Source organism: Osmerus eperlanus, chromosome 23 (genome assembly GCF_963692335.1).
Source record: "Osmerus eperlanus chromosome 23, fOsmEpe2.1, whole genome shotgun sequence".
Classification (NCBI taxonomy): domain Eukaryota; kingdom Metazoa; phylum Chordata; class Actinopteri; order Osmeriformes; family Osmeridae; genus Osmerus; species Osmerus eperlanus.
This window is the reverse complement of record NC_085040.1, coordinates 7,912,673-7,925,955: the sequence shown is the minus strand read 5'-3', so window position 1 is coordinate 7,925,955 and position 13,283 is coordinate 7,912,673. Positions and strand designations below refer to the sequence as shown.

Below are 13,283 nucleotides of genomic sequence, written 5' to 3'. Positions count from 1 at the left end.
GTGCCATGGTCTGGTGTTTGTGGTGGACTCTTTAGTTGATCACAAACACTTACCAAAAACCTCTGTTCTTCTCAGAGATGTCTTCCTGCACCCCCAGGTGGCTGGGAAGCCTATTCTTATGTGAGTCTGCTAAGGGTGTACATCAGCCCTTTCTTTACAGGAAGACTAACATGTTTCATCCAGCACCCCGCACTGACTTTAACCCCTCTCTCTCTCTCTCTCTCTCTCTCTCTCTCTCTCTCTCTCTCTCTCTCTCTCTCTCTCTCTCTCTCTCTCTCTCTCTCTCTCTCTCTCTCTCTCTCTCTCTCTCTGTCAGGCTACTTAACAAACAACACCACCACATGGCCTTCGACATAGACGAAATGATACAGTGGCTATCATTGGTTCCTCTGTTTAGAAAGTCTAAATGCCCCTGCGTAATGGTAGTAAGTATCTTTCTCACAAGTTGTGGTTTGTTAGAGTTAAGTTTCTGTTGATCCTTTGAATGTTGTTTCCTCGAAGGCATTTCAAACCCTAACTCTCTACGCGTTCTGGTCTTGTAAGGAATGTTCTACCGAGCCGGACTGTCACAAGATCTTGGGCGCAAGAAGGGCCGTCAAATGTGGACTACGCATGCATTTGAAGAACATTGCCCGGAACTATGAGGTCCTCTGTGAGCGTGTGCAGCAGGACACAGAGAAACACAGGACCGTGGAGGAGCAGATCAGAGGAGCAGAGAGACACGTGAAGAAGTGAGGAGGAAGGAGGGGCTAGAGGGGTGAAGGATGGGGGGATAGTCTGTTTCAAGTCAGGGATCAATAATATTGAACAAAGATAGTATTGGGTATAAGTGAGGAGGAAGTAAAAGAAGAAAGATAGCATAGTAGAAAAATGAAATTTGTTTCCATTTGGACAGCTGCGATGTTGCTGAGGGGTCCACGGTCAAATTCGCAGCGACCACGATGGTGGGGAACCAGAGAAGCAGGGAGGATGGACGCAGGAGACCAGAGGAGGAGACACATGAGTATGGGCAACTCACACTCCCTGGCACCCCAAAGTCTGACCTTGTTGTTTCCCAAAGATGCCCCATAATCAGGCGGACGACCATTGACATGGGAGGCGATGATGACGCACCAGAGGGTTCTGTGGACCGGAGCGTCCAGGTCACCCTGGCCCAGGAGGGAGACACACTCCTGGAGGGCGGGGGCTCCGATGAGCCTCTGGAGTCCACCGAACGTCCCTGGCACGACTCGGCCAGGCTCAGGGACCTGGCGGATGACCTGGAGGCCCTGTTCAGTGACCACCGCGAGCAGGTCCAAACTGAGGCTGGGGAGAGGAGCCGCTTGGACACGGTCAGCCCCTCTGACTTGGTCTACGGTTTGGCTGAGGAGTCAGTCCAGCGCCTGCTCCTCCACTTCCAGGACCCCCCCCGCGGCAGCACCCCCTCCACACCTTCCAACAGCACCTCGACACCGTCCAGCAGCACCTCCCGGGATTCTTCAGAGGTCTACCGGCAGGAGCTGAGGCTCCTCTCCACCGCGATGGTGGACCAGGCGATGGACAACCTGTCTGGGAGCTCCCAGTCCACCAGCCCAGACCTGAGGGTGAAGAAGTCTGTGTCCTTCGCAGACGAACGCGAGGACTCTCTCGGTCAGGTGAAGCAGTCTGTGTCCTCCGCAAATGAATGGGAGGACCCCCCTCGTCAGGTGGCGACGGAGAAGAAGAGAAGCAAGAAGTTCAACTTCTCTCACCTTAGGAAACTTGGCGAGGTAAAACAACAAACGAACAAAGCTACATCCAGATTAATATTTGACTTGTAAACTGAAATATATTTATAATTTATAGTTTATAGTGGATTGGACTTAATACGTTAACCTTTTTTGTAATTTGTCAGGTGTATTTTCGAAATAGTCTTTAAATGAGTTACAGCATGTTTAATTTACAGCGTGTTATGTGCAGAGCTTCTTTTTGGTAACTGGTTTTACTTCTGTTAAATGCAATATGTAGAAATCCAAGAAGAAGAAGCCCGAGGCAGGTCACCCTGAGGACGACACACGCACGTCTGAGTAGGGATGAGTATTGATAAGATTTTAACAATTCTGATTCCTTATCAATTCCTGCTTATCGATTCGATTCCTTATCGATTCTTATTGGGCAAGGGGGGGGAAAAGAGCACAAACGGGTTTATTTACATTAATTTTCTTTTATATAACTTTCTATAATGCTGCACACCATATACAGTATGTATACATACACATTTACATTTTTCGTTGCTCTTCTTCTACACTTCTATTAGCTACGCTAGCTTAGCTATAGAATCTTTCATTTTCAGCCAAGGTCAAATCATATAATATGACAGTGTCAAACATCGGCCGTTCTGTTAAACAATTAAAATGCAAAGTTTAATAATGGATTCAAAATCGATATGCTCAGTTTAATAATGGGTTAACACGACAACGCGAACGTTTGCTGATAACACACGCCCTCTGATCATTAACGTGAAGTGATCAATAATGGGGTGGAGGGGGGCACCTCTCGTCCCGGATGTCCCAGCACACACTGCTGACACTCAGCTGCCCAGCGTTGGAAGTCTCTTGCCAACCTCCCCCCAGTAGACCCGGGACCTGAGGCAGTCCACCATCCGCTGGCCACGTGCATGGCCAAAAGCCTGATGACAGGAAGTCCACACCTTGTGCTGCTCCCCCGCTGGCACCACCACCGGAGTCAGAGGATGCCCAGTTGACAGGTCCCAACTTGATCGCACCAGGACCCCCTCAGACAGCTTCAGGCGCTCCCACTCCCCACTAGCATCCCCTCCAGCAGGGTCTGCAACTCGGCATACAGGCTGGGTGGAACTGGCTGGTAACGCTGCCTTACTGGGGGGGCGTCACCTGTGGGGATTGAATGCAACACAGCGCTGGTCCTTCCGCAGTCCTCCTCATGGGCAGAAAAGACATGGGTCCACTTACGCAGCAGGCTCGTCAACCGGGCCTGTTGTTCTTCGGTCAACCCCTCCCCTTTGAGGGACAAAGCAGGATGAGATTCCACTCTCACGGGACGGATATCCACTTCAACTTTATCCTTTCCATTCGGCCGCAGGATCAGATACCTCTGGCCCAGCACATCAGCAGGGTCTATTTGCACCAAGTCACAGACTTCCTGGAACTTCGACAACAAGGTGGAACGTCCACAGTCGTGCTGTTAACACTGTGTATGAGCACAAGGATGAACTCCTAACATGTTTCCAGACCATCAGAGACTGCTAACTTTGACCCTCTGTCAAAGAAGCTGGTGGCTTTGTGAGAATGCTGGAAGATGAAGATTTCGTCGACATGCTGTTTAACTAGCTGCAAAAGAGAAACATCGACTCTGTCTTCATCACAGGAGTCATCCAGAGGTTTACAGACAGCGTGCAAACAATCAGGTAAATAATTATCACCGTCTGAGAAAATACCTGTGAAAATATTTTGTAAAAACAAATGTGCTTTCATAGAGCAACTAAAATATTTGGTATAACGTTTAAAAGAGAGTGAATTGGAAATCCAGTAAGGATAATGATTATAATAATATTATACATTTACATGACATTTAGTCATTTAGCAGACACTCTTATCCAGAGCGACTTACAGTAAGTACAGGGACATTCCCCCGAGGCAAGTAGGGTGAAGTGCCTTGCCCAAGGACACAACGTCATTAAGCACAGCCGGGAATCGAACAGGCGACCTTCTGATTACTAGCCTGATTCTCTAACCGCTCAGCCACCTGACTCCCCGTTCCACATTTTAACACTGTTCACATTACACCCTAATGGACACATTTTATGTCTCCAAGTTAGTTTCTGAAACATGAATTGTGAATGGTAACTTGTGTGTTGGATCAGGGACTCCATTCCCTCTCTGCATGGAGAATACAGTGGATCTGTGCAGCAGCCCACAAAGAAACGAAGGACACTAGGACACTAGGTCAGGAAGAACAGCAGCGGTTGGCTACAGAGGTAAGCTGTGACATAGTTCTGTGCATAAACAAAATTATTGTTTATTAAAGCTGAGCTAGCTAAAAAAAAAACAATGAAAGAATATTGTGAAAAGCTACAAACCAAAAACCCACACCCTCCTTAGATATGGTTATTTATTTTACATTACTGTAAAATGTAAGCTGTCCTTGCTTGTCACAATATAACATTCTCATCTTGTAAGAGGATACTGATACTGTACATATACTCAGTGTACCCTGTTTTATTTTCTTTATGTATAATTTCATACGTATGTGATACCGTTTTGAGTCATGCCAAGGAGCGGTTCTCTTTCACCAAGCATCTCATCAGTGCCACTCAGTTGCAAGGAGAATTGTTCCCACAACACACCGTAAAGTTCCCAGATTCAGCACTGGAAATCACAGTGGAGGCTTACCCTATGTTGAACAAGGCCAAGCTCAAAACAGAACTTACATTGATTTATGAGAATGATGACTTCCAGGCACTGTAACAGAGTCAGTGCACCACTGCTCCACTGTTCACGGAGAACAACCTTCAGAGCACGTTCACTGAGACCGTCAGTCTTCTCAAAATTCTAGTAACCACACCAATTACCACGGAAGAATCTGAGAGGTGCTTTTTTACTCTAAAGAGGATCAAAACCTTCCTGAGGAACAGCATGACACAAGATCGCCTGAATGCTCTGGCTATGCTCTCCATGGAGAAAAAGCTTATCAGAAACATGCCTGACTTCAATACTAGAGTCATTGAGAAGTTTGTCACTCAGAAGGACAGAAGGGCAAAATTAATGTACAAATAATAACACACATACACACGCGTGTGTATGTCATCTAGCAATATAGAGCAATATAAATCCTTGATATTTAGTTGTAAATAGTTGTGTTGTGTTCCCTAATATTACCAGGGAGAGTAGGTCAAGTGCCCAGATGTCTGTGTAATGATAATACTTGCCTATAGCTGTATGCATTAATTAAATCATTACTATTTCACAGAGAACTTGTATCATGCAGTTTGTGTTCAATTTAATATGATGGTTACTGAATTGACTGAATATTTCACAGCCCCACCTAGAATAATTTTCCGCCACTGATTAAGTTAAATAAATGAAGTATTGTTCAGAACTATATTGCGATATAGTGTTGTTTAAGCTTCCCTTGTGAATGCAAAGATGTCACCGTTTTGTAGTAGCTTCCACAACACTACCTATTGTGCAAAAGTTATGGATTTGGAAAATGTATTTACAGTCATGTTTCTAAATGTGTATTTATAAGGAAAGATGATTAAAATACACTTTGTGATGTGATAGATGGGTAGTTGTCAAGGCACTTCACCCTACTTGCCTCGGGGGGAATGTCCCTGTACTTACTGTAAGTCGCTCTGGAAAAGAGCATCTGCTAAATGACTAATGACTGTAAATGTCGCGAATACAAGCGGCCGAAATGAGTTTTCTCCGCAGGGTGTCCGGGCTCTCCCTTAGAGATAGGGTGAGAAGCTCGGTCATCCGGGAGGGGCTCAGAGTAGAACCGCTGCTCCTCCGCGTCGAGAGGGGCCAGTTGAGGTGGCTCGGGCATCTGATAAGGATGCCTCCTGGACGCCTCCCTGGTGAGGTGTTCTGGGCACGTCCCACTGGGAAGAGGCCCCGGGGAAGACCCAGGACACGCTGGAGGGACTATGTCTCTCGGCTGGCCTGGGAACGCCTCGGGGTCCCCCAGGAAGAGCTGGTGGAAGTGGCCGGGGAGAGGGAAGTCTGGGCCTCCCTGCTTAGGTTGCTGCCCCCGCGACCCGACCCCCGGACAAGCGGAAGATGATGGATGGATGGATGGACAACAGTGTGAGCAGCACCGTGTTTCATCTAACTGTGTGCCAGAGAGAAAAACATTTAATTTGATCATGCAATTATAATGAGATTATAGATTAGAAATTATTTTGCCTGTTTTATCTGAGATTGAATTTTGTAAAAACTGACAGGTGTCATAGATAATAATCTGATAGGCTACAATGCATTCTCGTTTTACTCAATACCCGTTGGTGTCTACTGAGGCCTAATGCCTAAGACTTAAGACTAAGAAAACTGCTGGTGTCCTTCTACCGGTGCTCCACAGAGAGCATTTTAACATACTGTGCCTGTGCTTGGTTTGCCAGTTGCACAGTGCATGACAGAAAAGCGCTCTTGAAGGTCACCACTTCAGCCCAGAAGAGCATCGGCCACCCTCTCCCATCTCTTCAACAACTGTACAGTTCCCGCTGCCTCAAAAAAGCAAAACACATTTTACAGGACTCATCACACCCAGGACATAATCTGTTTGAACTGCTGCCTTCGGGCAGACGGTACAGAACAATAAAAACACGGACAAACGGGTTAAAAAAACGTTTTTATCCCAGAGCCTTGGTCACCCTAAATGCTGCTGTACATACAAACTTAAGTGCAATATTATAACTTTTTACGTGCAATTTTAGGGAGCTGTACAATAGTGGAATGTGATGGATGTGTCTGTGTGTTTTAACTTATATTCTTAATCTTTTTACATTTTTATCTTTTACTTTTATCTTTTATCTTGACTTCTGTCTCTTCAGATGAAATAACATGGAGTTTGTAGCAGTTTTTCTCTATTGCTAAGACAGATTTTTTGAATGTGTACTGTGTTGTCTCCAAACTCTAAACACACATCTTCATACTTACTCTGTTTTGGCCAAACCTTTGACTTTTGACCCAAAATCAAACACTGTAGTCAACACCATATTATCTGTCGTATAAACCTAACTTTGCATTCAAAATACACACAAAGCCCTCAAATAAATTCAACCTTCTGAATACCCTTACAAAGTGCTGTATTAGATTATACGGCAATTGCATTTTGATACCTTTGTATTCATTCACACTGACTTCATGACTCAATGTCCTTAAAACACACTGCTTTTTGCACTGCACTACACAATCTTGTACCATTTGTATTTTTTGTAATATTTGTATTTTTATATTGTAAATTACTGCAACTTATATTTTATTGTATAGTTTATTTTAATTCTAATTCCACTTAGTATTGCTAGTTATGTACCCTTAGTATAGTTAGTCCTCATATTTAAATTTTAGATTCCTATATGTTTAATGTTTGCACCTTCCTGCCAAAGCAAATTCCTTGTCTGTGCAAACTTTCATGGCAAATAAAACCCATTCTGATTCTGATTACAAACCCGATTGCTTGTTAGGTATATTTGCTTGTTAGTGCTTACTCATGGATAATTGGTTGTTAAGCGTGTTTGAATTGCGCTGCTTTTAGTTTACTTGTTTTCTGAATGACATAATGGTGACAATTGTGTCTTAAAGTGAGAGGTGTGTTTAGACTTTTGCAAAGAAGTGTGAATGAACCTGAGAAATGTGTCAAAAAGGCTCATTGTGTTTATAGACTGGGGTACATGGTCTTTCTGCTGGGATTTGGGAAAATGGTTTTGTGAGGATGGCTTACACATACAATTTTTGTGTGTTAGCAATCGAGAAAAAATTTAATTGTATATAGCGGGACATCCCTTCTCAGTGTGATAATTCTTTTTCAAAATGCTTGAGAAATACAAGGTGTTGTGTGAGAAATGGTTGACATGCATGAGTCTCACGCAGAAGATATCCAAATTAACTTATTGGTGCACAAATTGTAACTGTTGACGCAAGTAGGAGTGCCGCCGCGGTGAGCACGGAAGCTTAGGGCACAGGTCCGGGTGTAATCGGGTAGTAGCAAATATTCAAATGACTAACTTAAGGCCAAAGTGGAGAAGGGTTCCATGTGAACAGCAGCTGAGCATGGGTCAGTCGGTCCTAAGAGATGGGCGAACAGGGTTCTGAAGGGGGGGGACGATGGCCTCCATTGTAAGTTCACCTACTCACATACTCACCCTGAGGTCATTTAAAATATTTTTTTCAAAAAGGATTTATTCACAATATCATACAAAAAAAAGAATTAAAAATCAATCCAACTATTAACATAAGTGTACATGTGACCTTTTAAATTGAATTTTCCAAAAGGATTTGTGCAGAACATATATTTCTTTCTTAAACTAATTTGTAAAAGTAAAAAAATGAATGCAATTAAAAACTATTTACATAAGTGTACATGTATCGTTAGTCCCAGCAGGTACCCAGTACTGGGATACACACTGGGCCTGTTGATGTTGTAACAACAAGATGTTAAATCCTCTCATTCATATGAATATTCTACTCATCCAGCCATTTCAGGTCCAGGCCCTCTCCTCTGAAGAACTTCCTCTTGGCACCGTGGTCAAAAGAAAGTTCAGTGTTTGTGTCAATGTCCTTCAAAGCCTTGAAGAGGATGGCTTGCTTTTCACCTTCTCCTGTGTTGAAGACGCAGTGAAGTGGCTTCAGGTTGCCCTTTTTCGAAGAATGCTTGATCCTTCTGCCAAAAGTGTCTGCTCCGTGACACTCACATGGACTGTGGCCATCAATGCAGAGTTCCGTCTGCCCAGCTCTGAAGAAAAACAGGCCACGCATGTCTTCTTCTGAGTTGTGGCTCACCATTTCTCTCCCCTCAGCAGCTGTGGTGATGATTCCATGGTAATCACAGATAATATCACCTTCAGCAAAAGGCTTGGTTGTAACCACTCCTGTAATAAAGAGAAGATGACATTTTAAATTAGATGAAAATAACCAAATAGACATTACATGTTGGCAAACATTTCAATGTTTTTCTTATGGGTGGAACCCAACGTGATAAAAGGATAATTTAAGTGTTCATATTTATCCCCTTACAAGAAAAATGAAAGGTTTTCTTACTTAACCCTTTCTCTCCACCAAAGTCTTGGATGACCAGGCCTTTCCAATTCTGCCGAATTGTTTTCTTGTAGGTGTGAGCATCACCCTCAATGGACAGTTTGGAGGCTGGTTTCCACATCTGCCGGATCTGTTCTGGAGTTGGATGGTTGGCTGTCCACCCCTGCGTCTCAATCTGCCTATCCAATTTCCTGGCTGATGGTTTCTGATGGATGTATTTTGCTAAAAAAATAAAATTAAAATAACCTCAATCATGCAAGTCATTTTTCACACTAAATAAATTGCCATGTGTAAGTTATTTATTGATTTGGTCAATGTTGTATTTGTGGATTATGGATTGGAGTACTTACACAGCAGTTGTTCCTGTCTCTGGAGAGACTGGGAGGATCGCCACTTGTCATAAAATCGACGGCATTCTGGAAACCCTGCAGCGACCCTCTTCCTTTTTCCTGGTGGCTGGCCTTCTGTGGAAACTGGGAATGTGGTGATGAAGGTAGAAAAGTCTTTTTCGGTAGGCTCGGAAGGCTGGTTGTCCTTACTTTGTGACAGGCAGGTCTCTGAAGTGCTTTAAAGATTAAGGAAAATAAGGATTAAAATGGGACAAATTAGGAAAACTTGGTAAACAATTGTGATGTTGAATTAACGTGTTGTTTTGTGTAAAATAAGATGCTTACTCATTCAAGGATTCCAGCATTATACCTCTGGCCAATATAACCTGCGGCAATCGCATTTGATGAAACTTGTTGGCCAGAAAACTGTTGTGGACTATATCAAGTGCCACATCCTCCTTTTGGCTCTTCATAAATGTTGCTGTTGCCATTGCCTCAGCAGCCCTTCGGACCTCAATACTACCGACAGGTTGGAGTTTGTAGCTGCAGTAAGAACATTTGACATGAAAAGTTAATTGTGTTGTGTCTGAATAGAGTGAAATACAAGAAAGTGTTAACATTTACTCATCAGCACATGGATGTAGGTAAGAACAGACCTTTCATGGAGTCGAGAGACGTCGTTTGTGACCCTGTGAACCGGTTTGCCATTGGATGAAATGAAAAACTTGTTGCAACTATCCTTGAGGTATCCAGGGCGAATTTCCTCGTAGTACGCCTGTAACCACTGTGGGAACAAGAAAGACAATGACTTGACTGAAAAACATTGTGAGTAATACATCATTTGTATCATACTAAAATAACAATGGTAAAACAAATTTGGCTGCAAAAGGACTTACAGCTTCCTCCTCCAGTGCCAAGGCAATTGTGACGATTGGTTGTGCTGTTGTTCTGTGGTGGTGGATGCCAAACACAGCCCTGCTACCAACATGCTTTCTACTCTTCCACTCTGTCACCTGGAAAACATTGAAAAATATTTGAATGTATGCATTTCTAAATAACCATTACAGCGTATTCTGGGGACAAACTCCTTCAAGCTGTTAAACTAGATGCACTTACAGTCATGCCCTCCACAGCTCCTGGGAGCTGAAAGTGACGCAACACCATGACCGCTTCACAGTAATAGCGGAATGACGTCTTTTCAACTTCAGAGACATCGGATTCATCCATTAACTTCTTGAAGATTTTCAGGAAGTCTGCCTTTGCAACCTTCAAAATATCCTGGCAATCTGCAACGCTGCGCATGCCATCGGATAATCGATGGCATGGCATCGATGTTTCAATAATACTATTCAATACAAGAAAATAATAGAGAAAACGGGGGACAGGTTATTAAACACACCACACTCAGGATTGCAGTAGTAAACAACAAAGACATTAGTGATAATAAGACAATACAGAATGAATAGTACTTACTTCATGGTGACCACTGCCTGTGAATGAACCTTGGCAACCGGCTTCCTCAGTGTCTGCAGCAGCTCCTTGTACCCTTGGCACATGGAGTTGAGATCTGTGCCTTCCTTTCCCAGATCCAGCTTTGTCTTCAGGAAGTCTACGAACCGTATCATGTTCTTGATGTAGTTCAGAATGGTGGCTGTGCTCATGTCTGTCTGTCGTAGTCTTGTCAAGTAATCTCGTGTTTCTATGCTCTTCTTGAGGAAGTCCAGATTTGGCTCATCCCCCCTAGGCTGCAAATAGCGCAGGAAGCGTGACACGTTGTCAACCTTTGAGACGATGAGAAATAAATGTTAGCATTAACATCGTAAGAAAGTAGACATATGGAACATTGTTGAAATTGGCTGATAATTAATGTGTGAAGAGATCTTACCTCCTGTTGGCAGTTGGAGACACTGAGACTGTCCGTGAGGTACATTTTGAAGTCCGAAATGAGAGTGGCATCCTCTGGAAACTTTGAATATAGACCCGCCTTTTGCATTTTCACCCGTACGCTGGTGGGGGGAGGGGGGGAATAATTAAACGATTGGCGAATTGAAAAAACATAGTCTAGATCCTAAATTATACATCAACATAACACATGTATGCAAGTTACTATACTTACTTTTGCCAGGAAGGGTCTCCTGTCCTCTCATCCGACGTGCCAACGCATTTGTTGGCAGTTGCTGAGGTGCCAACGCATCTGGTGGCAGTTGCTGAGGTGCCGTCACCTGCAGAGTCTACGGCCATTGTCTTGGGGGGCATGTTTCTGATGAAGTACTCCATCCCAAGAAGCTCCTTCACCAGGGCTGAACGACATCCCAGGTGGGGCAGCATCTCACAGATACGGTTGTAATCCCAATTCCTGGTCCGGGTCCAATTCTTGGTGGAATCCTTGGCCTTCTGCACCTCAGACGCTCTTTCTTTTGGTGTGCTGTTTTTCATACAGACCCTGGCCAGGTGTATAGTCAACTTGTCCTGTGGCTTTTGGCACCGCAGACAGTAAACAAATCTGCGATCAATAGACCTTCAAGATAAACACAAAAAGGAACAAAAAAGACATTCATAACAGTGAAAAAAGAAACTCTTAAGATCAAAATGCAGAAAATGCCATTGAAGGAAACACCCATACCATGAGAAAGTTTTGCTGTAATAACATCAGTCTTACCTTTTCTCAGCTTGTTTAGCCATAGTGAAAGTAGAGTAGTTAATGATTCTTCAGGTAAGCAGGTAGAAGTTCAGGTCAGAAGGTCAAGATCACTAGATGAGCAGAACTGTGCTGTGCTTGAAATCTCTTCTATTTATACAGAAATATCTGCCAAGCTCACGTATTGTGATGTAATGATAGCCGTACTTAGACTGAACCAATCAGCTTCAATAAAGAGTTTTTGGGGGCGGGGCTTGGAGCCTCGATTAGCGCCTTTTCAAAAGGACTATAGCCAAGGACAATGCAAAGTGTGGCAAATAATTTACTTTTTACAGTTAATTTTAAACACAAAAACATGTCCTTCAAATCACAGTTACTAAAAATAGAATAAAATAACGAAGTAACAAATGTATTCAAAGAGAGGCCAAACTGATAAGAGAATTCCAGTGTAGGCCTAATCAGCATGAGAACCTTCGGCTCTTTGGTTTTTGGGGGAGTGTTCAACGAACGAACACTCTTCAACTTCATCAACGGCATGCCCTAGCCATCATGTCAGCATGGCATCCAACAATCTGTAGATTGTTCACCGGCTTGGAGCGGGTTCTTCTTAGTCTTCTCTAGCGTCAGGATAACCTAGACAAAACAGAGCGGTCCTCATTTGCTTTTTAATTTGCCATGGTCCAGCAAAAAAATCCAGACTAACGGTGCTCAAAACCAGCCCCAAATTCATGAAACAGCCCAATATTGTTTTGGGTGTAGGCCTACAACAAAGTTAACGCATGCACCCACAGTTATAATGTAAAAATCAATTAAAAAAATAAAAATCTTTGTATTCTGTTATTTCCACGTTTCATTGATTCATTAGGTTAGAACTGTCAGGGTTGTGACCCTTTGTTGGCCACCAAAGGCTCTCGCTGTGTTTTCTTGGTTTTGGTTCTGTTAATCTATTCTCATTATGACATTGTTTTCACCTGTGCCTCGTTTGTTCTGTGCTTTTTAAGTGGTGACCGTCTCTCTCACATGCCACATGCTGAAATGCGGCGGCTGCAGTGAGATTTAGAAGACATCAACGCCTTCTGTGAATTCCAACACAACCTCTGCATGCTCAGAGTATATTCTGAGCATGCAGAGGTCGTAGTACTAGTAGGCCTACACAACATATTTTCTCAACGCCGTAATAAGCTGCAAGGTTCTCCAAAGACATCCCAGTCAACGTAGCTGTAGGCTACAATCCGTTGATTTGAAATACCGCGCTGCTGAAATAGCCGACCAGCCATAAGCAACAGCTGACATCAACATGCGCATGGGAGTTTTCATTGTCCGATTTACGTTTTTGTAAAAGTGGCAGTATAGCCTATATGAAATAAAAATGTAGGCTGTACATAAACCATACCTACATTTTTATTTCATTTAAATATACCTAGGAGGCCAGTGTCTTATTAAAAAAGGGGAAATTATCAGTGTTCCAAAACACAAAAAATATCCCAAACTTCTGGAAAGATGTTATAAAATGTTTGTTAAATGCTTATGTTAACCCTCGTGCTGCCTTCGGGTCACATGACCCAA

General features: G+C 43.4%; 3 protein-coding genes across 3 annotated transcripts; 1 reads left to right on the top strand and 2 right to left on the bottom strand.

Moving 5' to 3' along the window:
- Positions 1-2,049, top strand: LOC134010130 (ADP-ribosylation factor-like protein 13B). Its single transcript, XM_062449998.1, has 5 exons — positions 1-120; positions 317-425; positions 544-731; positions 896-1,748; positions 1,987-2,049. Coding segments are annotated over exons 1-5 (1,215 nt in total). The 5' UTR covers positions 1-118.
- Positions 2,050-7,968: 5,919 nt separating this feature from the next.
- Positions 7,969-8,896, bottom strand: LOC134009897 (N-lysine methyltransferase KMT5A-A-like). The gene is made up of 2 exons (XM_062449658.1): positions 8,754-8,896; positions 7,969-8,584 (listed from the first exon to the last, which is right to left on the bottom strand). The coding sequence occupies exons 1-2, from the start codon at positions 8,869-8,871 to the stop codon at positions 8,178-8,180; spliced, it is 525 nt and encodes a 174-aa protein (XP_062305642.1). The 5' UTR covers positions 8,872-8,896; the 3' UTR covers positions 7,969-8,177.
- Positions 8,897-9,420: 524 nt separating this feature from the next.
- Positions 9,421-11,761, bottom strand: LOC134010129 (uncharacterized). Its single transcript, XM_062449997.1, has 8 exons — positions 11,739-11,761; positions 11,196-11,597; positions 10,965-11,085; positions 10,553-10,860; positions 10,196-10,424; positions 9,976-10,092; positions 9,736-9,863; positions 9,421-9,622 (listed from the first exon to the last, which is right to left on the bottom strand). The coding sequence occupies exons 1-8, from the start codon at positions 11,759-11,761 to the stop codon at positions 9,421-9,423; spliced, it is 1,530 nt and encodes a 509-aa protein (XP_062305981.1).
- Between the last annotated feature and the right edge of the window lie 1,522 nt (positions 11,762-13,283).